Here is a 23,060-nt window from a genome sequence, read left to right on the forward strand (position 1 = left end):
TTCTCTGGATTGAGACACACGACGGGCATGGCGTCTGGGTCAATGTGTAAGTCGCATTCTCCTGGGAATATGCCCTTGAACATATCAGCAAACTCCTCCATGACACTTGTGGTCTGTACTGACATGACCAGCTTGACTAGGTTTAGATCCAGGCATGCTCTCAACCAAGGGACAATCAGCACGGAGTGCAAACATTATGAACAATACAACAATTACGACCAGTGTTGTGGGTAAGTCTAAATAAAGTAGATAAAATGATATGCTTACTTATACAGAGTCTTGGTAGTCCTACTGACACCCAAAGTATTGTCAACTACAAATTAATCATATACATACATACGCTATCCAGCTGCTAACAAAACCCTAATCATGGCAGCACAGGCACAAGCTCTGAGAACAGGGTCCATAGAGGCTGGGTGTCTATCACACCAGGCAAAACCCCATGTGAAGTGTGTGTAAAGATGCCCCTGAGACAATCCAGCACATAACAGCAGGGTGCAAGATGCTAGCAAGTAGAGCATACATGAAACATCATAACCAAGTGGCTGGAATAGTACACAGGAACATCTGTGCCAATATGGCCTGGAAGTCAAAATGGGAGACGCCCACTAGGGTCATCGAGAATGACCGAACTAAAATCTTGTGGGACTTCTAGATGCAGACAGAAAAAATGTTGATGGATAACCAACTGGACTTCTACTGTTTTCTTTCTTCTGTGGAAATCACAGAAGAAGATGGCTGTAGTGTTAGACGTAGCATTTCCGAATGACAGCAACATCAGGAAGAAGGAACACAAGAAGCTTGAGAAATACAGAGGGCACAGTCCTAGGAAGAACTAAGTGTCACGGCGGGGTGCGCCGGTGTGTGTGGAAACAGGACCCAAAAGCAGATGACGATGAGGAGTAGTAAGGTTTAACAGAAAGGTGAGGCTTTATTTAAATGACGGCAGGGTTAAACCAGGAAACCAAAACAAACTGGCAAAACACTAAGAAACAAAACACTAAAGGTACTAAGACCAAAAACTATAACTATAACTGAGGTGGAAAATAACAGGCAAAGACTAAGACTATAACTGTAACTCTGGTGAGATAAACAGACTAAGACTAACGTGGAATTAACAGACGAAAACTAGAACTATGGCTGAGGTAAACAGACGAACCGACAATGGCATGAAGAAAACAAAGGGCTTAAATACATACAAGAGGTGATCAGGGGAAGTAGAGACACATGAGGGGAACAGCTGACTAACATAAACCTAATGACAGGACCAGGAGAGGAAAGCTAAATACAATAAACAAAGAACACATGACACTGTCAGAATAAAACAGGAAACACTAAAACTAGACATGACAGCACAAACTAACAGACCTAATACATAATGAATAAATACAAGAACCCAAAACATAGAAAACCAGAGGAACAATAAACAAAAGCTGCCCAAACTAAAGACAGAGACGAAATGACACAAAACTAATCACATAACAAAATGAGACAAATACAAACATGAACTCAGAGCGCTGGGTCAGAGACCCAGCCTGTGACACTAAGATACTTTTGTATCGCAATCATCTTTTGTATGTATTATTGTAGGGTCTATCTTACAATATAAAGCACCTTGAGGTGACCGTTGTCGTGATTTGGCACGACATAAATAAAATTGACCTAAAATGAATTGAATACTGCACAGGGCCCTCAAGCTCCCAGGCTTCTTGTAGCAGACCTGAGCTTGATGGACAGAGCGCCCTGAGTGAGAGGGGAATTGTTGTTTTTTGGGTGTTTTTTTTTGCCAAATTACAAATGCAATATATGCTAAAAAGGAATTCTAGGTTCAAGTTTAAACCTCATTTTATAATATAATACTTATATTATAAGTAAGACCAAACGCCCTTATGGGCGAGAGGGGAATTGTGTTTTGTTTTTGTTTTTTGTTTTTTTGCCAATTTCAAATGTGATTTATGCTAAAAAGACATTCTAGGTTCAAAATGTAAACTTGTTTTATAACATAAGTAATAAATTCAAATGAGTGATACTTCGCACTAACAACATCTCCAAAGGAAGATATGCAAATTATGTTAGTTAAGTTACATTTAAAGTTCCAAACGAGTAATCCTCCATTCCAAGTTCAGATATACACTATTGGTAAGAGATCACATGATAAAAGCAGAGGGCATGATGGGTTGGAAGATCTGAATGCTAAGATCCCCGTAGGTTATATGCAGAGCTGTTAGTGTTTCAGTTGAAGATTGTGGAATTACATAGAGGTAAGTTGGGATAAAATTCACTAAATCCTTCCAACTGTAAGATCCCAATCCCTAATCTCTTTTGTAACATTTAAATAGTAAAATTCCAACTATTAAATATAAATCACTAATGTTTAAAAGATTTTAATTTCCCTGTTTCCCATTATTCTTATTTCGTTTTTTCATTTTTTTTAGGTTTCCTTTCTTAATTCCTACGTGAATGGTGACATATTGTCACAGTCAAGAAACAAGTGAGTAACAAAATGTTTTTATTTTGTTCATACTTTTATACCTTGTAGCACCACACATTAAGACCTATGTAATTGTCTGTGAGCGCCCATTGAATTTAGTTTAATCGTACTATCTGCGTATCATTTCGAGTGAAAAATGTTTTTAGGCTTCATCTGCCTGCTAGACAGATTATGTGTCAAATCAAAAAGGAACATAGCCCTACAGTAAATAAGTACACATACAGAAATCAGCGCATAGAGACATTGACCCTTGAAATTCTTTAACAACACAAATTTGCGATGCTTCCAAATCTTAAATAACCGTCCATGTTAAAAAGGAGTTCTTCCTTCAAACTGCCATTAAAATGCCACCAAAGTCCTGATTCCAATTCAAAGTGGTAGGCTTTTTATATATATATCAAGGTTTTCTTATATTTCTCTTCTTATTTTTCAAGTATTGGGACATATGCTCCTCAATTTGAAGACTTGTTGGCAAAAAATTATTCACCTGTTCTGATGTGTATTCTTCTCTACAGGAAAAATGCCACGTCAGATGACAGAATGCCCAATATGCTTGATTCCATATGTTGCAGTTGGGCAGCATTTAAAAAAATACCACCATGTTGTAAACAAAGAAGAATTACATTTACTGCTAAATTACTGCTCTACAGTGTAAGTCACTGTCATACAGTATATGAAAAAACATTGCAACAATTTAAAGTGGTAGTTGTAGTTACATTTGTCAAACTGGATGTGATATGCAGTTACAGGGGCAGGCTGGACTGTCCAGTATGTAAAGTTAAAAACCGTATAAGACTGGACAAGCACTTGGAAAATGTCCACTGTGAGATTGAGGTTAGTGTTTTGTATAGCTTACATTTTGTTGTTAAATTAGAATGCATTCTTATGTGACATGTTTCACTAACTTTCTCAAACATTGCTGTTCTATTGTTTATACCCTTTCAGAAATCAGATCAGAAGAAAGTAATGAGGACAGCGAAACGATTGGCTAATCTGAAAGCCCTCAAAGCTCTCAGACGTTCAAATCCACAGCCTCCAATGGTGACCTCACTGGACATAGAGCAGCTGACTGAAAGCAGTGATCAAGAGGAGCAAAGTGATAGCAGTGACACCAGTGAAGAATCTGCAGAGATTAGAGAAGACAGCTCAGTCCATTCCCCTGTCAATCAGTCAGATGATGCTCAAGTCCAACATCAGACTTGCAAAAATTGCAAAGAACTGCATTTGAAACTACAACAACTGAAAAGTAAACTGAAAAGACTGAAATCCTCTAAGGATAAACCTGGCCTCAAACCCCTCAACCCCCCAAAGCGCCAGAAATTTGAAAGACATAAACCTGACCCAACAGCCCGGCTTCCTAAATTTGGTATGAATTATTTAACAAAAGTGTTTTTTGTTGTGTAGTGTAATGTGAATTTGGATAACTGGTTGTTCTATTTATTATTGTAGGCTCTATCTTAAAGTATAAAGTGCCTTGAGGCAAATGTTGTTGTGACTTGAATGGAATTTAATTGAATTCTATCAAGGAAGTTAAATCCTGCTAATTAGCAATATCTTCCAAATATCATTGTCAACCAATTCAATTAGAAGAATCTTTTCTGTACTTCATCAATTTGTCATGACACTCCTAATTGCTATGTTGTTACTACACTTTATTTTAAACAGAGAAAGTCCTGAATGCTTGGTTTCAGCACATTTGTGGAACAAGTAAAAAGGATGTCGACAACGCCAAACAACGGGTCCAATATGTCCGTGCCTGGGCATATTTCATGTCTCACAATCAAGTCCCTGCAATGACGTTTGCATTTATGGACAACAGAGAAAGACTGACTGAGTACATTTTTACAAATATCTGTGATATATTAGTCCAGTAATCTCAATAATACTAAAGTGATTACTGATTTGTGTTTGTTTGTGGGCCTTTTTTAGATGGACAACTTATCTGAATAAACATGCCGTGACAACCAAAAGGATTCGGATTGGAAATGTGAGGGCGTTCTTGAAATTTCTAATTGATGCACAACTGCCAGAGGTCAGAGCCTCCCGTAAGGCTTTAAAGGGGACTTTATTTGCACTTCAGTTGGAAATGAAGAAGAGCAGAAGGGAGTTGCACACCCACAGGCAAGCCATCCGGATCAAAAAATCACGTAAGATCCAACTTTACTACTTATTCATCACTGTCGTTACCTAGCATGTGTAACAAATACATTATTTATAAATGTCACAATGTCATTACTGTGATGTAGTGAGGAAGGAGGACTCAAAATGTTATAATCTAAAGTATAAATTGTATACAAGTATATATTTTCTGTGCTGTATTTACACAGTGGCATGCAAAAGTTTGTGGAACCCTGATAACTTTCATGGTTTTTCTTTATTAATCATTGGTTGCTTGGATTAGCAATTTCAGTTCAACATATCATATAGCGGACAAACACAATGATATTTCAGAAGTACCACTGTATACAATGTACAAAACAGAAAGTAAACAGAAACTAGGAAATGCAGAGCTGTTAGGCTTCATTTTCTAGTTTCTGTTTACTTTCTTTTTATCTACTTTCTACATGGGAAAACAGTATGTCACCACAAGGAAACAGAGGCACACCATGGATACTAATTCGTATACAAAGTTCAGGAGGACAAAAATAAAGCAGAGAGAATCTACCACAGATGTAGAAAACAAAATTAATCAGGGGGTAAATGTTAAACTAAACAACATAAAATTGGCACCAAAAACAGGAAACGTGACCAGTAACTAACCAGTGGCAACACATAACTAAACATACAAATGCAGAAAGAAACAACATAAAATATCTAAACAATAAGCAAAATAGTAATCAAATTAAAGATACCTACTGATAAAATGAACTATACTGTCAAAAAACACAAAGACAAAAATGGTCAAGGAAATGAGACTATCAAAATTTAGGATATTGATATTTCCTTTTTTCAATTCAATTCAATTCAATTATTTATATAGCGCCAAATCACAACAAAAGTTGGCGCTTAAGGCGCTTCATAGATACAGAGAAAAACCCAACAATCATATGACCCCCTATGATCAAGCACTTTGGCGACAGTGGGAAGGAAAAACTCCCTTTTAACAGGAAGAAACCTCCGGCAGAACCAGGCTCAGGGAGGGGCGGCCATCTGCTGCGACCGGATGGGGTGAGAGAAGGAAGACAGGATAAAGACATGCTGTGGAAGAGAGACAGAGGTTAATAACAGATCTGATTCAATGCAGAGAGGTCTGTTAACACATAGTGAGTGAGAAAGGTGACTGGAAAGGAAAAACTCAATGCATCATGGGAATCCCCCGGCACCCTACATCTATTGCAGCATAACTAAGGGAGGATTCAGGGTCACCTGGTCCAGCCCTAACTATATGCTTTAGCAAAAAGGAAAGTTTTAAGCCTAATCTTAAAAGTAGAGATAGTGTCTGTCTCCCGAATCCAAACTGGAAGCTGGTTCCACAGAAGAGGGGCCTGAAAACTGAAGGCTCTGCCTCCCATTCTACTTTTAAATACTCTAGGAACAACAAGTAGGCCTGCAGAGCGAGAGCCAAGCGCTCAAATAGGGTGATATGGTACTACAAGGTCATTAAGATAAGATGGGGCCTGATTATTTAAGACCTTGTATGTGAGGAGCAGGATTTTGAATTCAATTCTGGATTTAACAGGAAGCCAATGAAGGGAAGCCAAAACAGGAGAAATATGCTCTCTCATTCTAGTCCCTGTCAGGACTCTTGCTGCAGCATTTTGGATTAGCTGAAGGCTTTTCAGCGAGTTTTTTGGACATCCTGATAATAATGAATTACAGTCGTCCAGCCTGGAAGTAATAAATGCATGAACTAGTTTTTCAGCGTCACTCTGAGACAGGATATTTCTAATTTTAGAGATGTTGCGAAAATGGAAGAAAGCAGTCTTATATATTTGTTTAATATGTGCGTTGAAGGACATGTCCTGGTCAAAAATGACTCCAAGGTTCCTCACAGCGTTACTGGAGGCCAAGGTAATGCCATCCAGAGTAAGAATCTGGTTAGATACCATATTTCTAAGATTTTCAGGGCCGAGTACAATAACCTCAGTTTGATCTGAATTAAGAAGCAGAAAGTTAGCGGCCATCCAGGTCTTTATGTCTTTAAGACATTCCTGCAGTTTAACTAATTGGTGTGTGTCATCTGGCTTCATGGACAGATAGAGCTGGGTGCCATCAGCATAGCAGTGAAAATGTATGCTATGTCTTCTAATGATACTGCCTAAGGGAAGCATGTATAATGTAAACAGAATTGGTCCTAGCACTGAACCCTGTGGAACTCCATAATTAACCTCAGTGTGTGAAGAGGACTCTCCATTTACATGCACAAATTGGAGTCTATTAGATAGATATGATACAAACCACTGCAGCACAGTACCTGTAATACCTACAGCATGTTCTAATTGCTCTAATAGGATATTATGGTCAACAGTATCGAATGCTGCACTAAGGTCTAGCAGGACAAGCACAGAGATGAGTCCACTGTCAGAGGCCATAAGAAGATCATTTGTAACCTTCACTAAAGCTGTTTCTGTGCTGTGATGAGCTCTGAAACCTGACTGAAACTCTTCAAATAAACCATTCCTCTGCAGATGATCTGTTAGCTGTTTGACAACTACTCTTTCAAGGATTTTTGATATGAAAGGAAGGTTGGAGATTGGCCTATAATTAGATAAGACTGCTGGGTCTAGAGATGGCTTTTTGAGTAAAGGTTTAACTACAGCCAGCTTGAAGGCCTGTGGTACATAGCCGATTATTAGAGATAGGTTGATCATATTTAAGATCGAAGAATTAATTTTTCACATGAATGTGTTATATTCAGTACTAAGCTTGGTAAACTTGGAAAGTTTAGGAAGTAGGATAAATAAATTGAAAGGGTTAGTATTCTGGATTGGAAAGTAAGATTTAAGTTCAAAATGGCAATCCAATTCATTTTCATATACTGTGAGCTCTGGTCGCCAGTTCTTCTTCCTTACAAAATAATTTTTTGAAAAAAATTAGGTCTAAACTACAACCTGTTGTTTTTGTGCACCCCTGTTGTTTTTCAGGATGTTTCTTCATAAATCATTGGTTGCTTGAATTAGCAATTTCAATTCAATATATCATAAAAATCTGTATTAGGTCTGAAATACAACCTGTTTTATATTTACATCATTGCGTGCAGCATGAATGAGCATGACTGGAGCTGCAGGAACATAAAAACATTCTGTGTCTTTTAGAAATGCTTGTAGATCCTGTCCACATCACTGATTTTCTCCAGATGGCCACCACACACATCCCTGAAGCACTTGGTAAGTGTGTAGTTCATTTCTCCATAAGGACAACTCTAATAACCCCAATAATATCTCTGTTAATGAGAAATTATATAATATTTACTTACCAGCTGTAATCTGTATGTATATATAGTTCAGAATCTCAGATTTACAGAAATATATGACAGAACTTTTTGCTTTCAATTATAACAGACTGCTCATTTATAATCACTTGTTGGACTTTTGATTTTTCTTCAAATATATAATACATATACAAACAGTAGCATTTGTGATGTTTATATAGGATTGTATTAGGGGGAGTATATAGCAATATAATCAGTGTTGGGAAGGTTACTTTTAAAATGTATTCTGTTACAGAATACAGAATACATGCCCCAAAATGTATTCTGTAACGTATTCCGTTACGTTACTCAATGACAGTAACGTATTCTGAATACTTTGGATTACTTAATATATTATCATGCTTTTTACAACAACGTGAATGTACTATTGCTGTGTGATTTATTACTATTACTGAAGGTCCGCGGCTCCGAACCGTAGTAAAGGGACCTCTGACTAATACGGCGGGGTCCCTGTCGGCTCGTAGCCGAAAAATAGCTTTACTTTGTTGTGTGGGTCACTTTTTTTGCGAGAGACAGAGAGAGGCGTTGAAAGGCTGCTCCAACGGAACTTATTGTTTTCGGAGGAAAACACAAACACGGTGTACAGTCGAGTCTTAATAGCTTACTTACAACTGGGCTCGTCAGGCACTCTTCTTGGCTGAAGTGGTTATTATTATATTTACATGCTTCCAGCTCCCGTTTTCCTCGACGACAACTCGTACCTTTCCACTCCCCTTTTTCTCCCTCCTCGCGCTCACAGACCCATAACGTGTATGGCAGTCCATTCTCCCTGCAACACTGACTACACTGCCCATGATGCTACATTCTTTAGAGCTATGCTTGTAGCATTCTGCCTGTTAGCTTAGCACAACAACAACAACGAAAAGGCGCTCTCTCACCCAGGAAACACACAGTCGCGCAGAGAGAGAGAGAGCGTCGCCCTGTAACCATGGCAACCATAACGCTGCTGCCTGGAACAACAGAACGTAGCTGTCAAACAAAACCCAAACAGTCCTGACCCGCGACAAAATGAAACAGGAAAGTACCGCAGTGTAATCCATTTATTTCAACAAAGTAACTGTATTCTGAATACCACCTTTTTAAACTGTAACTGTAACGGAATACAGTTACTCATATTTTGTATTCTAAATACGTAACGGCGGTACATGTATTCCGTTACTCCCCAACACTGAATATAATGGATATGCTTCCCTATCCCTTGTGTCTTACTGTGCAACCTCTATGTTACTCAATAGGAATGACAACACAGAGAGAGACTACAGAAAAAGAGAAAGGATTGAGGACAAATGACAATGGGCAACACACAGTAACTACAGATAAAGACAAAGCACTCAGCACAGAGGACAAAGACATAAAGGAACAGGGACCACAGATGGAGACCAGGGTTAAAGAAAAAAACGATTTGAGGGAAGAAGGAACAACTGAAAACAAAGACACAGTTAGAGTAAAAGAAGATGGCCCTGGGACTAGCTATGAGTCTCCAGTGGCACACCCAAAAAAGAGGAAAAGGTCTCTAATGAAGAAAAGCTCTTTGGCGAAGTGTGATGAAAGCAGAGAAACAAGGCAAAAGGGCAACAAGCAAGAAAGAAAAAGACCAAAGAGCCTGACTGCAAAACAGCTGTTAAGTCCAAAGATGCTCAGAAGTCACAAGACTAAAGAGGCACCTAAAGATACCAGCAAAAGACAAAAAGTCATACAAAGAGTCAGAGATATTACAAGAAAAAATAAGGAAAAGAACAAAGGATTGAGCACAATTGACATAGCTGAAGATAAAAATGGGCAACATACAGAGACTACAGAAAAAGACATAGCACTCAGCACAGAGGACAAAGACATAAAGGAACAGGGACCACAGATGGAGACCACAGCTGAAGAAAAAAATTATTTGAGATCAGAAGGAACAACAGAGGAAGGAATGAGACCACAGACAGAGACTACAGACAAAGACAAAGCACTGAGCACAGAGGACACAGACATAAAGGAACAGAGACCACAGATGGAGACCACAGCTGAAGAAAAACATAATTTGAGATCAGAAGGAACAACAGAGGAAGGAATGAGATCACAGACAGAGACTACAGAAAAAGACAAAGCACTGAGCACAGAGGACACAGACATAAAGGAACAGAGACCACAGATGGAGACCACAGCTGAAGAAAAACATAATTTGAGATCAGAAGGAACAACAGAGGAAGGAATGAGAACACAGACAGAGACTACAGAAAAAGACAAAGCACTCAGCACAGAGGACACAGAGATAAAGGAACAGGGACCACAGATGGAGACCACAGTTAAAGAAAAAAACGATTTGAGATCAGGAGATACAACAGAGGAAGGAATGAGACCACAATGACAACACAAGGACAAGGTCATGTCCAGAGAGAGAATGTGAATGTTAGATCCTGTTGATCTCAGAGTTCTTTGGTTGCAATTTTTAATTATACTAAATTTTCAAGACCTTTGTGATCATGTGAGTTTTTTTGTTACTGATTTTACACAGTTGCTCTGGGTTTTTTTTTTCTTTACATTTTACTCACTTTGATCATGCAAGTTTTTTAGTTAAGTTTAAGTATTGTTTTTATTTTTTTACTTCTAAAATAATAGTTGTTTAAAAAAAGACAAATATTGATATGCATATGTTGTTTATAACAAATGCCAAATGGAGAAAAATAAAATCAATAAAAAATTTTCTGTTCAATTTGAAAATGACGTGTCTTTGTTCTACAATCATTAGTCATGGATTTCATTTCCAAGCTGTAATTCCAAATAACTCATATTTTATACAGGCATGCTATGCAGATGTTATTAATAACATTAGCTGAATTAACACAAATAAAAGTCCTCACAAATTATACCTGATTCCAAATAACAACATTGTGATGTGTTTAATGGTAAGCCCAATTACAATTTCTTCTATCTAAATAACTAATTATTCAGTTTTTTTCAATCCAATTTTGGCAAAGAAATGTCTAATGTTTCATTTTTTTTCCCATCCCATTTCCTAATGCAACCCATAGAAAATAAATCTTAATCAATTATTCAAAGATATTAAGGGATTTTTTTTTTACTTTTCTCTGTATGCAGTGTGTCTTTGGAAATCGATCCCCCCCCCCCCCCCCCCCCCCCCCAAAAAAAAAAAGAAAAAAAAAAAAAAACAGAATAAGAACATCAATCATAGCAGGTGTGTTTTACTGTTTATTCTTTATGCGTTTGACTTCTCAGATTTATTGGTTTTAACTGATGCTGTAGATATTAAAAATTATTTGTGCTCCAATTAGTGGAAATGCAAATGTGAAGTGTTGTTCAAAATAAATCTGTGAAGGTTCTCAGTAATTCAGGTCATCCTAGTTTAGGTCATCGTAGACCCCCTTGGGGTCACTCCTTTAGGGCTTAAATCTGGGATTCTCCACCATTTCAAGACTCAAGAAGTTTATTGTCATTTCGTATGGTGTTACCCTATGGAGTGCCAGGACTGCCATAATGAATTAATTAAATGTGGCAATAATTAATTATTATGGGGCCCGGCCGGGCACAGCCCGAAGAGGAGACATGGGCCCATCCTCCCGCAGGCCCACCACCCGCAGGAGGCGCCATAGGGGTCGGGTGCATTGTGTGTCGGGTGGCGGCCAGGAGCGGAGGCCCTGGCGGACTGACCCCCGGCTGCCAAGACTGGCAATAGGGACATGGAATGTCACCTCTCTGGTGGGAAAGGAGCCTGAGTTAGTGCGTGAGGTTGAGAGGTACCGGCTAGATATAGTCGGGCTCACCTCTACACATGGCTTGGGCTCTGGAACCAGTCTCCTGGAGAGGGGCTGGACTCTGTCTCAGTCTGGAGTTGCCCCTGGTGAGAGGCGGCGGGCTGGGGTGGGTATCCTAATATCCCCTCGGCTTGCTGCCGGTACGTTGGGGTTTTTCCCAGTGGACGAGAGGGTTTGTTCCCTGCGCCTTAGGGTCGGGGAACGGGTCCTGACTGTCATCTGCGCTTATGCGCCGAGTGGCAGTTCAGAGTACCCAGCCTTCTTAGAGTCCCTGGGGGGGGTGCTGGAGGGTGCTCCACCTGGAGACTCTGTTGTCCTGCTGGGAGACTTCAATGCTCACGTGGGTAACGACAGCGAGACCTGGAGGGGCGTGATTGGGAGGAACGGCCTCCCTGATCTGAACCCGAGCGGTGCTCTGTTATTGGACTTCTGTGCTAACCACAGTTTGGCCATAACGAACACCCTGTTCGAACATAAGAGTGTCCATAAGTGCACGTGGCACCAGGACGCTCTAGGCCGTAGGTCGATGATCGATTTTGTAATCGTATCAGCAGACCTGCGACCATATGTTCTGGACACTCGGGTAAAGAGAGGGGCTGAGCTGTCAACTGATCACCACCTAGTGGTGAGTTGGATCAGGTGGCGGGGGAGGACGCTGGACAGACCTGGTGCACCTAAACGCGTAGTGAGGGTGTGCTGGGAACGTCTAGCAGAGGCCCCAGTCCGCGAGATCTTCAACGCACACCTCCGGCAGAGCTTCAACAGCATTCCGAGGGAGACTGGGGACATTGAGTCCGAATGGACCATGTTCAGCGTCTCCATTGCCGAAGCTGCTGCATTTAGCTGCGGCCGCAAGGTGGTGGGTGCCTGCCGTGGTGGTAATCCCCGAACCAAATGGTGGACACCAGAGGTGAAGGGAGCCACCAGTCTGAAGAAGGAGTCCTATCGGGCTTGGTTAGCCTGTGGGACTCCGGAGGCAGCCGACAGGTATCGACAGGCCAAGCGGAATGCGGCTCGGGCAGTGGCTGAAGCAAAAACTCGGGTGTGGGAGGAGTTCGGAGAGGCCATGGAAAAAGACTTTCGGACTGCCTCGAAGAGATTCTGGCAAACCGTCAGACGTCTCAGGAGGGGAAAGCGGTCCTCTACCTGCACTGTGTATAGTGCTGGCGGAGCGCTGCTGACGTCGACTGAGAAAATTGTCAGGCGGTGGAAGGAATACTTCGAGGACCTCCTTAATCCCACTGACACGTCTTCCGAGGAGGAAGCAGAGTCTGGGGATGAGGGGAATGACCCGCCAATTTCTGGGGGCGAGGTCACTGAGGCAGTTAAACAACTCCTTGGTGGCAGAGCCCCTGGTGTTGATGAGGTCCGCCCCGAGTTCCTGAAGGCTCTGGACGTTGTAGGGCTGTCCTGGTTGACACGCCTCTGCAATGTTGCGTGGAGATCAGGGGCAGTACCTGTGGACTGGCAGACCGGGGTGGTGGTCCCCATCTTTAAGAAAGGGGACCGGAGGGTGTGTTCCAACTACAGGGGGATCACACTCCTCAGCCTCCCTGGGAAAGTCTATGCCAGGGTGCTGGAAAGGAGAGTTCGTCCGTTAGTCGAACCTCGGATACAGGAGGAACAATGCGGTTTTCGTCCTGGTCGCGGAACACTGGACCAGCTCTTTATCCTCTCCAGGATACTTGAGGGTGCATGGGAGTTTGCCCAACCAGTCTACATGTGTTTTGTGGACTTGGAGAAGGCATTCGACCGTGTCCCTCGGGGTGTCCTGTGGGAGGTGTTGCGGGAATATGGGGTGTCTGGCCCATTGCTACGGGCCATTCGATCCCTATACAACCGTTGCAAGAGCTTGGTTCGCATTGCCGGCAATAAGTCGGACTCGTTCCCGGTGGGTGATGGGCTTCGCCAGGGCTGCCCTTTGTCTCCGGTTCTGTTCATAATTTTTATGGACAGGATTTCTAGGCGCAGCCAAGTGGCGGAGGGCTTTCGCTTTGGTGGCCTCAGAATCTCATCTCTGATTTTTGCAGATGATGTGGTTCTGTTGGCTTCATCGGGTGAAGGCCTCCAGCTCGCACTGGAACGGTTCGCAGCCGAGTGTGAAGCAGCGGGAATGAGGATCAGCACCTCCAAATCCGAGGCCATGGTTCTCAGCCGGAAAAGGGTGGAGTGCCCACTCCGGGTCGGGGATGAGTTCCTGCCCCAAGTGGAGGAGTTCAAGTATCTCGGGGTCTTGTTCGCGAGTGATGGGAGAAGGGAACCGGAGATCGACAGACGGATTGGGGCTGCAGCTGCAGTAATGCGGACGTTGCACCGGTCCGTCGTGGTGAAGAGGGAGCTGAGTGTAAAAGCGAAGCTCTCAATTTACCGGTCGATCTACGTCCCTACCCTCACCTATGGCCACGAGCTGTGGGTAGTGACCGAAAGAACGAGATCGCGGATACAAGCGGCAGAAATGAGCTTCCTCCGAAGGGTGGCTGGCCTCTCCCTTAGAGATAGGGTGAGAAGTTCGGCCATCCGGGAGGGGCTCAGAGTAGAGCAGCTGCTGCTCCACATCGAAAGGAGCCAGCTGAGGTGGTTCGGGCATCTGACAAGGATGCCCCCTGGGCGCCTCCTGGGTGAGGTGTTCCAGGCATGTCCCACCGGGAGGAGGCCCCGGGGCAGACCCAGGACACGCAGGAAAATCTGACGTGCATGGCAAACTTCACCGACGATATTTAGGGAGGAATAAACACACATCAAACATAAATGAACCATTTGCCTGTCTCCATAATTGAGAGCATTTTCTCTTCTTATGTCAACACTCTCTCTCTCTCTTTTTTTTTTGTTGCTTTTTCGGTCATGTTATGTTTACCTGTCAAAGGCTTATTACAAACTATGAAACACATCGTGCAGACTTCTGGATGTTAGAAGAAAACTAATACTGCTCATGAATGAGACTAAAGGCAGGAAGGTGTCCTTTAAAACTAAACATGTTAATAGGACCTCCCTATTTATATTATAGTTTATGATATAGCACGTGTATTTCAGTAATAGCCTACTGATTTCAGTGTAGTGGTGAACAGTCACACAGCTCACGTAGGCATTATCTGTGATACTCCTTAACTATAATTTATCCAAGTTAACTTCAGTTAACCATTCAGACGGTTCTTTTGCAATGAAAAACATAAACACCCATGCTGCCGGTAGGTTTCCTCAGTGCCAGCTGTTAACATTATAGCTGCTTATGCAGTAACCATGGTAACCACGGACTCTGAGCGGCTGGATCGACGCAGGTCAGACAACAATTTTACATGTATGATCTTAAAACAGGACACAGCCACTATACGTGCTGGCCTCATATCAAATGTGAAGGCAGACTGAGTCTATGTTTGACGTTTGCTTTATATCTAATCTTCCTTTTCAAACATTTAAACAGCAGCGAGTCTGCAGCTGAGGGAACACAAACTCAAACTGTCCGAACAGGTTTGCTCGTTTCTTGGATTCATTTGGTGATTTATTAAATGTATAACTGTTATTCTAATCTGCTGCTGAGTCTCTTACACTTTTCTTTATGTTGTATATTTTCACGTCTCTGGAATAGTTGGAAGTTAGATAGTCAGCTGAGAAACTTTGTGTTAACTCATGGAGCTGAGGATATCGTGGATATGCTGACCTCGCTCCGTGGTGTACAGGGCCGTTTACCCTCATGATTAATATTCACAATAAAAATATTAGCCGAACATCATGAAGTCTGTATGTGTTTCATAGTGTCGAACAACCTTTGTACAGTTAAAGCCAGCAGTTACTACATGACGGAAACACCAACGTTATCTCTTTTATGCGTTTATACACAGGTCACGCTGATTGCTGAACAAAAACCCAAAGATCAGATGTTAAACAGATTTATTTGCTCTCTCTCCTCCTTAAACATGTTTTTAATGTTAGTTATAATTCAGAATTGGCGACTGAAACACGTAGGACACATAAGAACATCAGGAAATAAAACACCGATAAATATAACCTCAGTAAAAGAAGTCAGCGGGGGTTATTACAGCTGTGTACCGGGGCCTGCGCTTTGTCGGTGGGATTGCTTGCGAGGCGAGCGGGTCTATCCCATGCTTTGCCGTGAGACTGGGCAGACATCTCCGAAATCATCGAAGCACTTTTGCAAAGAGGCTGTATCTTGACAAACCGACCAGACACATGAAGATTAAACCACTACATTCTCGGCTAAAAAAATATTAAAACGGTATTTGGTGACACACGAACAGGGTTTTTCAAAGTTCAGTTCTGTTAGCTTCCACATGCCGGTTGTTGTGTGCTAGAAACAATGGCCACCAGGCCAAAGCAATGGTTTTGACTCGATCAGCGTTAACCCCGCCCCCTGAGTTTGATGGGTGAGGCTGACAGATAAAATTATTTCATGATGAGAGCCAGGCGCCAGGACTGCCAAAATGAAATAAATAAATGTATCATTAAATAATTAATTAAATGTGTCAACAATTAATTAAATGTGTCAATAATTAATTAAAATGTGAAATAAATAAAGAATTAATTAAATGTGTCAATAATTAATTAATTACATGTGTCATAACTATTTATTTAATTAATTAATTCCAATTCTAATTAATTATTGACACATTTAATTAATTATTTAATGGAGTATTTAATTAATTCATTATGGCAGTCCTGGCACTCCATAGTTACCCAGCCTGAAACGAAATACTGTCTCTCACCAGCCTCTACAGTGCAATAAGCAATACGTTTGACCTTAGAACTGAAGAAGCTTCTTGGTAGAGAGGTGAAACATCGGCAAGCAACATAAGGAAATCCAGGCATTTTTCCTTCCAAGCTCCCTAGAAAGCTCACAATGAAGCACCCTTTGGTCAACTCCAGAGCCAACAAGCTGAACATCCTGTATAAGAACATTGTAGGTAAGAGCAGTTTCTCTTCATAATACACTGATATTTTATACATTATAATAAATCCAATCATGTTTACATTTTATTCGTAGAAACTGATAACTTTCAGGTGCAGACGTGGATGTTTGGACAAATTGTTCATGTAGATAATCCTCATTGCTGTTTTTTGTGATCATTGCACTCTATGTGATTATTTTTCTCCTGCTGTATTTCAACAACTTCTCATGGCTAGCGGAGTGAGCTGTGTAGAGGAATAACTGAGGACCCAAAAGGTGAAAACAGAAAGTCCACGAGAAACGCAGGAGCTCACAGAACAGTTCACTGATGGTTCAAGGGTTGACCCGTAGGCCATGAGCACAATAGTCCAAAAAGGTTCAGCTCCGGAGGCCCACTGTGTGAAAAGCTGGTCCGGAGGCCGGCTGTACAGAAGGTTCCTGGGACCTTCCAGCGGATGCAGAAGACAGCTGAGGTGATCCCTCGGACTCTCCAGTGGAGGCAGATGACTGGATGGGACCCTCTGACCCTCCAGCGGAGACAGACACAGACCCAGTAAGTACAGGGACCTCAGGCAGACAAAGAGAGGAACCAGCAGTTGCAGGGACCTCTGACAGATACAGAGCAAAACCAGCTGATGCAGGGACCTCTGGCAGATACAGAGCAGAACCAGCTGGTGCAGGGACCTCTGGCAAGCACAAAACAGAACCAGTAGGCTCAGAGACCTCTGGTATTCCTTACACTGGCTGGAGTTGAGCAGCAAATTGGTTTGGCTCAGGTAGCGACAGCGGGATGCAGTCCTCAGGAAGCTGAAAATGTTCACCAACAAACCCAGCAGAGGACGGAGGCGGAAGGTGAAGTAGTTGGCGCTGGTGTCTTAACCTCCAGGGGTCTTGAGTCGGCTGGTGGCTGGCACTCAGCCTCTGGGAGGCCCTGGAGGGAGTTACTGTCTCTCACATGGCCAGCTTTTGAGAACCATTAAATGTTTCTATGAAGTGTGTTCCCTGCTTAAGATGAGTAGTTGAAGATGATGGCTGAACCAATGAGTGGACTGATGGCTGAGCTAAAGGCGACTGAGCACATAACTGAGCTAGGGGCGACTGAGCGATGGACTGAACAGGAAGTTGAACTAATGGCTGAGGTGCAGGCCCTGCTAATGGCTGAGCTAGCGGCAACACAGGAGACTTGGATAGTGGCAATACAGGAAATTTGGATAGCGGCAATACAGGAGACTGAATTAAGGGTGACTGAGCTGAGCGTGACTGAACTGAGGGTGACTGAACAGGAGACTGAGCTAATGACTGAAGTAATTGTTGAGGTGAAAATGGAGCTGGTGGCAGAGTTGATGACCAAACTGCTGGCCAGGCAGCTAACAGAGCTTCAGGCCGGGCCGGGCTGCACATCCTCCACCAAGCAGAGCAGGTGAGCAGTGAAGGGGGTGAAGGCGAATGTTGTGGAGAATGTGCAGTCCGAGGGATGGCAAACGGGAGGGAGGCATAGCTGATCCTAATAAACGGGGAAGCAAAACTTGATACATTGACATAGGACACAGACTTTCAAAGCAAAAAAGGAAACATAACAGACATGGACTTGACTAGGGGATAAAGCTGATAAGTGGGACAAAAACTAGGGCTGGGTATCATCACGGATTTCTAGAATCAATTCGATTCCGATTCACAATGTCCCAAATCGATTGATTCGATTCAGTTAAATTTTTTGCCTCAGACAGTCAGAAATATTAAAATTCTGATCACGATCATTTTCCTGGCCAGGGATTTTATAGCAGATGACCTTAAATATATTCTGCAGTAGATCAAAAACGAAAGAAAACAATTAATCAACATATAAACATGATGCTGCTGAAGTGAAATAGAGCAAAGTTACTGAGGTGTTATTAGAGACAAAACCAAGCATTATGCAATTTTGCACAATTTTTAAAAAGTTTACATTTGTTCAGTAGCTGATTGAACAGCAAAAATTAGGCTCTCTTTTCGGAAGTAAGTAAAAGCGAAAAAAAACCAGCGTCTGACAGCGTTGTAAACAATGGTAGACTTGTGCGTAATAAGCAAGTAAATAATGCAGAAAACTGAGATTTCTAGACAAGAAACTGTTTTTGAAGTACACACAGAGAGAGAGAGAGAGAGAGAGAGATAGCTCTGCATGAAGTGTGATTTTTATTGTGGTGAAAGCAAAGCACCAAAAGTAAGATGAAATTTATGATGATGTTTATGTGAAGGGAAATGTGAAGCTTATTTTGGATCTTCTTTTGCTGCTGGTTCAGTCAATATTGTTTAGAGAGATACAACCTGCAGCTTCAGAATCTATCGCAAAAAGGGCGTAAACATAAAGTGCTGACCCACTGAAACATCAGAATCAGTGAACTGTCGGCTTTCAGCCCCGAGCGCGTCCGTGTTGTCAGGTGAGAAAGGCGACATCTCACTGATTCTGATCTGTCGGGTGCATGTGTGCAGAATCCACGTACCTGCTCTAAGTCACTGTTTTAGCTGTGAATTAGATTCAAAATCGATTCAGGATTTTAATAAATCAATACAACATTATCTAAGCTAGAATCTATTTTAATCGATAAATCGATAATCAAAATCCACCCCTAACAGCAATCATGGAAGACAGAAAAAGACATCTAAGTGGTTGATGATTGAGCATGTGTCTGACAAACGAATTTTCCTTGAGATAAATTAAGTTCTTAATTAATGACTAACCTCATATTGTGGATGGATTTTCTCAGTTGTTCTCCTGACTGAAGTTTGGTCCATTTACAGCATCCTGCCATGCGATTGCATTTGTTCCTTACCACCGGGAACTGTCATGTTAACTTTTATCGAGTGGAAAAAAAGATGGATGCCTGGATGTTAAACGTAATTATTACACCTGGTAGAGCAGCAACGCTGATCATTTTATTAAAGATTAAAGAATTTAGACAATTTTTGTGATTCCACAGTAATCGTTTGACTTTGGGACCTGCAGCATAGTTTGGGTCCAGCCTTAAAGACTGGATTCTGTTGTTATTATTTAATTTAATAATACATTCCAAGAACTGTTACCCTAGACAATGATTGCAAACTAGATCGTCTGATTGGCTGAAAGACCTGTCTCGTCATTAACTAGGGTGGGAGGAGCAATGATGTCAGAGTGTGATGAGAGTACAGCAAACTGGCAATGATTTGTTTTAAGGTAAGTCTATACAAATCCCTATTTTTTCATTTTTTATCACCCCAATCCCTCGTCCTCCCAATTATGTAATAAAAATAGCTAAACTTCCATAATTTTCATCTTTGTCCCTAGACACTCCAGTATTATAATATAAATGACTAATGCTTTGAACATTGTGCTTATGTACCCGGTATGACTAAGAAACATGCCACTCTATGTGCACCAAACATCTGAACTTAATTTAATGTATTTGTTTATATTTTATGTATTTGATTATATTTTATGTGTTTTTAAAAATAATTTCAACACGGGGCTCAATTGGATTCATTTTTATAGGTGGTTCAGTCAGTAGTAAAATTCTCTGATCCTGATTAATATTATATTTTATTATTACTGCTAATAATAATAATAGTAATAGATAACACCTTTGTTTATGTGGACATTTGTACAGCACTTTATTTAATAGCACAGAATCAAAGTTTATTGATTTCATTTACAAGGTATAATTTCAAATTAAAAGATTCCTAATGGTAGCTGTGCAAATCTTATTGTATTAGTTACACATAAAATTCCTAATGGCTATTCCTATTTTCCAAGATCCATCATCCTATAAAAGACAGCAGAATTCATTTGTCTAAATGCCTGAACAATCATTGAGCACAACAGCCAACTTTGGAGGAGTGGCGGTGGAAACAGGCTTGAATTAGGAGTCCTTGTTGTTACCTTTTAGCAGAAGTTGGAGAAGATGGAGAAGAGGGGTTTATTTGAATGCTGGTTCAATCAGAATTCCATCAATCCAAATGAATAACTCTTTCATTTTATTCATCATATTCCCTAAATCTTCCAGTTATACAATACAAATGATTGATGCTTTCATTTTTTCATCCCAATCCCTTGATCTTTCAATACAGAACTACATTACATGAACCACATTTAATCTGACTGTTCATTTTTGCATGTAATGTTTTACAACAGAGCACCACATGCCCTAAACCAGGTGGCTTCTTCACAAGAGCAAGACAATGAAAAAAGAGGAGAATACTTCGGATCCCAGGGTCCCAGTGTATGTCTTGCATGTGAGAGGAAGATGGCGTTTTGAAATATTGGATACAGTAAACAATGCACTGGAGTTACTGGAGCAAGATGGAATTAGTAAGACTCCAGTTCTTCAGGAGTCTCAGTCTCAGAGCAATGATGTGCCAGCCACTGTAAGTTCCTGTAGTAACACAAAAAGTCATTAACAGTTGAAAAGTCTTTTCTTTAACTGTTAGTGTTAATCACCTACCTTGTCTCCACATCGCATTGATCAGATGGAGATGCCTATCCCCTTGGTCTTTCACTGACATCAGTACCATCAGATTTTTTTTATTAAATTGTTACATACCTGTAGATGTTCAATAGCCAGATAGGAAATTAGCCACACTCTAAGTATAAGTATAAATTATAAATTATAAAAAACTATGCTATGTTCCTGCAATTGTTACTTTCTTTCTTAACCTCCTATGACCTGAACTCTTCCATGGCATGCATTTTTATTTTCTCTTTGATATTTGGGCTGATTGGGACCTGATGAATGTAAAAACAAAGACTTGCCAGATTTTTGTTTCTAAGAAAAATGAGAGCTACATATGAGGATATCCATTTAAAATTTTGATAGAACAGTAGCAGTATAATGTCCTCGTAAGTGGATATCAGGCCCTTGTAGAGCAAAATTGAGTATTTTGGTCTAAATAACCCAAAATGTGATGTCCACATATTTGGACGCCAGGACCTAGGAGGTTAAGATTGATGCAGCTGTTAAAGAGCCTCAGTCCAGCAATTATGATGTGCCCACCAATGTAAGTTATACAGAAACACGGCTATGAAGAAATGAAATATCAGATGAAAGTTACTGCAACAAATACTAAGAATCTCCTCTCTTCATTTGTCTTTGCAGGCAGACGGTGTTGCTGATGGGAAAGGAAAATGACTGCCAATAAAGACACACAAACATAGCTACACACACACAAGCATGCATGCACCTGCACACATATGTTCATATACAACAATGTTCAGATAAAGTTCAATAAAGTTCTTGTTGTTCAACTGCAAAATCCTGTGTTTTCTTTCTCACACTGATGGAGGATGGGAAAAGTCCACAGTCATGGTATTCAAAAAGAATATAATGCAAAGATTTGCAGCTGAATCACAACATGAGGAGCAGCATTGTAATGTAATCCTTCTTATATAATACTGTTATATACCTACTTACTACTTGAAGCACTATAGATTAAAAGTCCCATTTTAACTGTAGATTAAAACAACACTTAAAAAAACAAGTTTAATAATTTGTTTGAAAAGGTGTAATTCCAGATTAAAGTTACAGTACACTAATAAGATTCACAAAACAGATTCACTGAATGTTATTTATTATAATTACAGAAAAGACTCCAAGCGAATCATCTTCAATTCCAAGTACTAGTACCTGGTAATATAGGCAGAATTAATAATGTGATTGGCTGAAAGGTCTTTATAGTCATGAGTTTGGGTGGGAGGGGCAGTGATGTCAGAGTGTGGTAAGAATACAGCAGACTGGAAGAGATTTGCTTCAAGGTAAGTTCAATCAAAATCACTAATGCTTTAATTTTTATGATATTAATCTCTAGTTCTTCAAGTTTTTAGAATACAAATCAAAAATTCTTCCAGATTTTCCATTCTAATATTTAGATCTTCCACTTATAGAATAAAAATCACTAATTCTTCCAAGATAGTAATGGTTATTTCCTCTGTATGTGTCTTATCTTTGGAAACTCGGCTTCATCACATGCAGAAGAAGGAAGAACAATGTCAGGTATGTACAAGTGTTAGTTCTACATATGTTTGATTCCTGAGATTCAGTGGTCCCACATGGTATTCCTAAGATTTTTATTTGTCCTTCATGCAGCGGAAATACAGCTGCAAAATGCTGACAATGAAGCACGCATTGGTCTGAGCCTACAAGATGACAATCTTACAGGAGAACATTACAGGCAAGAGCAGTTTGTCTTTGTTACACAGAGATACTTACCACAATAAAAGAATACATCCACTAACATTCTATCCTCATAAATGTTTTAGATGTACATGTGGGCAATTATTGGATCCATTGACCTGGTGAATACTACTTGCAGTTGCAGCTGCAACCATTTTATTCTATATGGTGGTCTTTCTCCTGCTCCATTCCAACAAATACATCTAAGTAAATAAATGCAGATTAAAAGGAAGTTCAATAAAGTTTATTTCTTTACAAATATCAAAATTGTGTCTTCATTCTCACACTGGGTTAATGCGGG

General features: G+C 40.8%; 1 protein-coding gene and 1 long non-coding RNA gene across 2 annotated transcripts; both read left to right on the plus strand.

Moving 5' to 3' along the window:
* The first annotated feature begins 2,159 nt into the window (after positions 1–2,159).
* On the plus strand, positions 2,160–10,913 carry LOC146657134 (uncharacterized). The gene is made up of 8 exons (XM_085426912.1): positions 2,160–2,491; positions 3,007–3,142; positions 3,235–3,325; positions 3,437–3,857; positions 4,157–4,325; positions 4,421–4,638; positions 7,747–7,818; positions 9,158–10,913. The coding sequence occupies exons 1-8, from the start codon at positions 2,461–2,463 to the stop codon at positions 10,273–10,275; spliced, it is 2,256 nt and encodes a 751-aa protein (XP_085283038.1). The 5' UTR covers positions 2,160–2,460; the 3' UTR covers positions 10,276–10,913.
* A 5,261-nt stretch (positions 10,914–16,174) lies between these two features.
* LOC146657135 (uncharacterized) lies at positions 16,175–22,620 on the plus strand. Its single transcript, XR_014914035.1, has 3 exons — positions 16,175–17,133; positions 19,705–19,770; positions 20,725–22,620. It is a non-coding gene; the product is annotated as an uncharacterized LOC146657135 (long non-coding RNA).
* Positions 22,621–23,060: the final 440 nt, after the last annotated feature.

This window comes from Rhamphochromis longiceps, linkage group LG12 (genome assembly GCF_057381845.1).
Source record: "Rhamphochromis longiceps isolate RC_006_pf linkage group LG12, R_longiceps_female_GT1.1, whole genome shotgun sequence".
Lineage (NCBI taxonomy): Eukaryota > Metazoa > Chordata > Actinopteri > Cichliformes > Cichlidae > Rhamphochromis > Rhamphochromis longiceps.

Coding starts and splice junctions, on each gene's coding strand:
- LOC146657134 (XM_085426912.1), top strand. CDS start 2,461: ATGGTGACATATTGTCACAGTCAAGAAACAA. Junction 3,143..3,234: donor CTAAATTACTGCTCTACAGT/GTAAGTCACTGT, acceptor TGTGATATGCAG/TTACAGGGGCAGGCTGGACT. Junction 4,326..4,420: donor AACAGAGAAAGACTGACTGA/GTACATTTTTAC, acceptor GGCCTTTTTTAG/ATGGACAACTTATCTGAATA.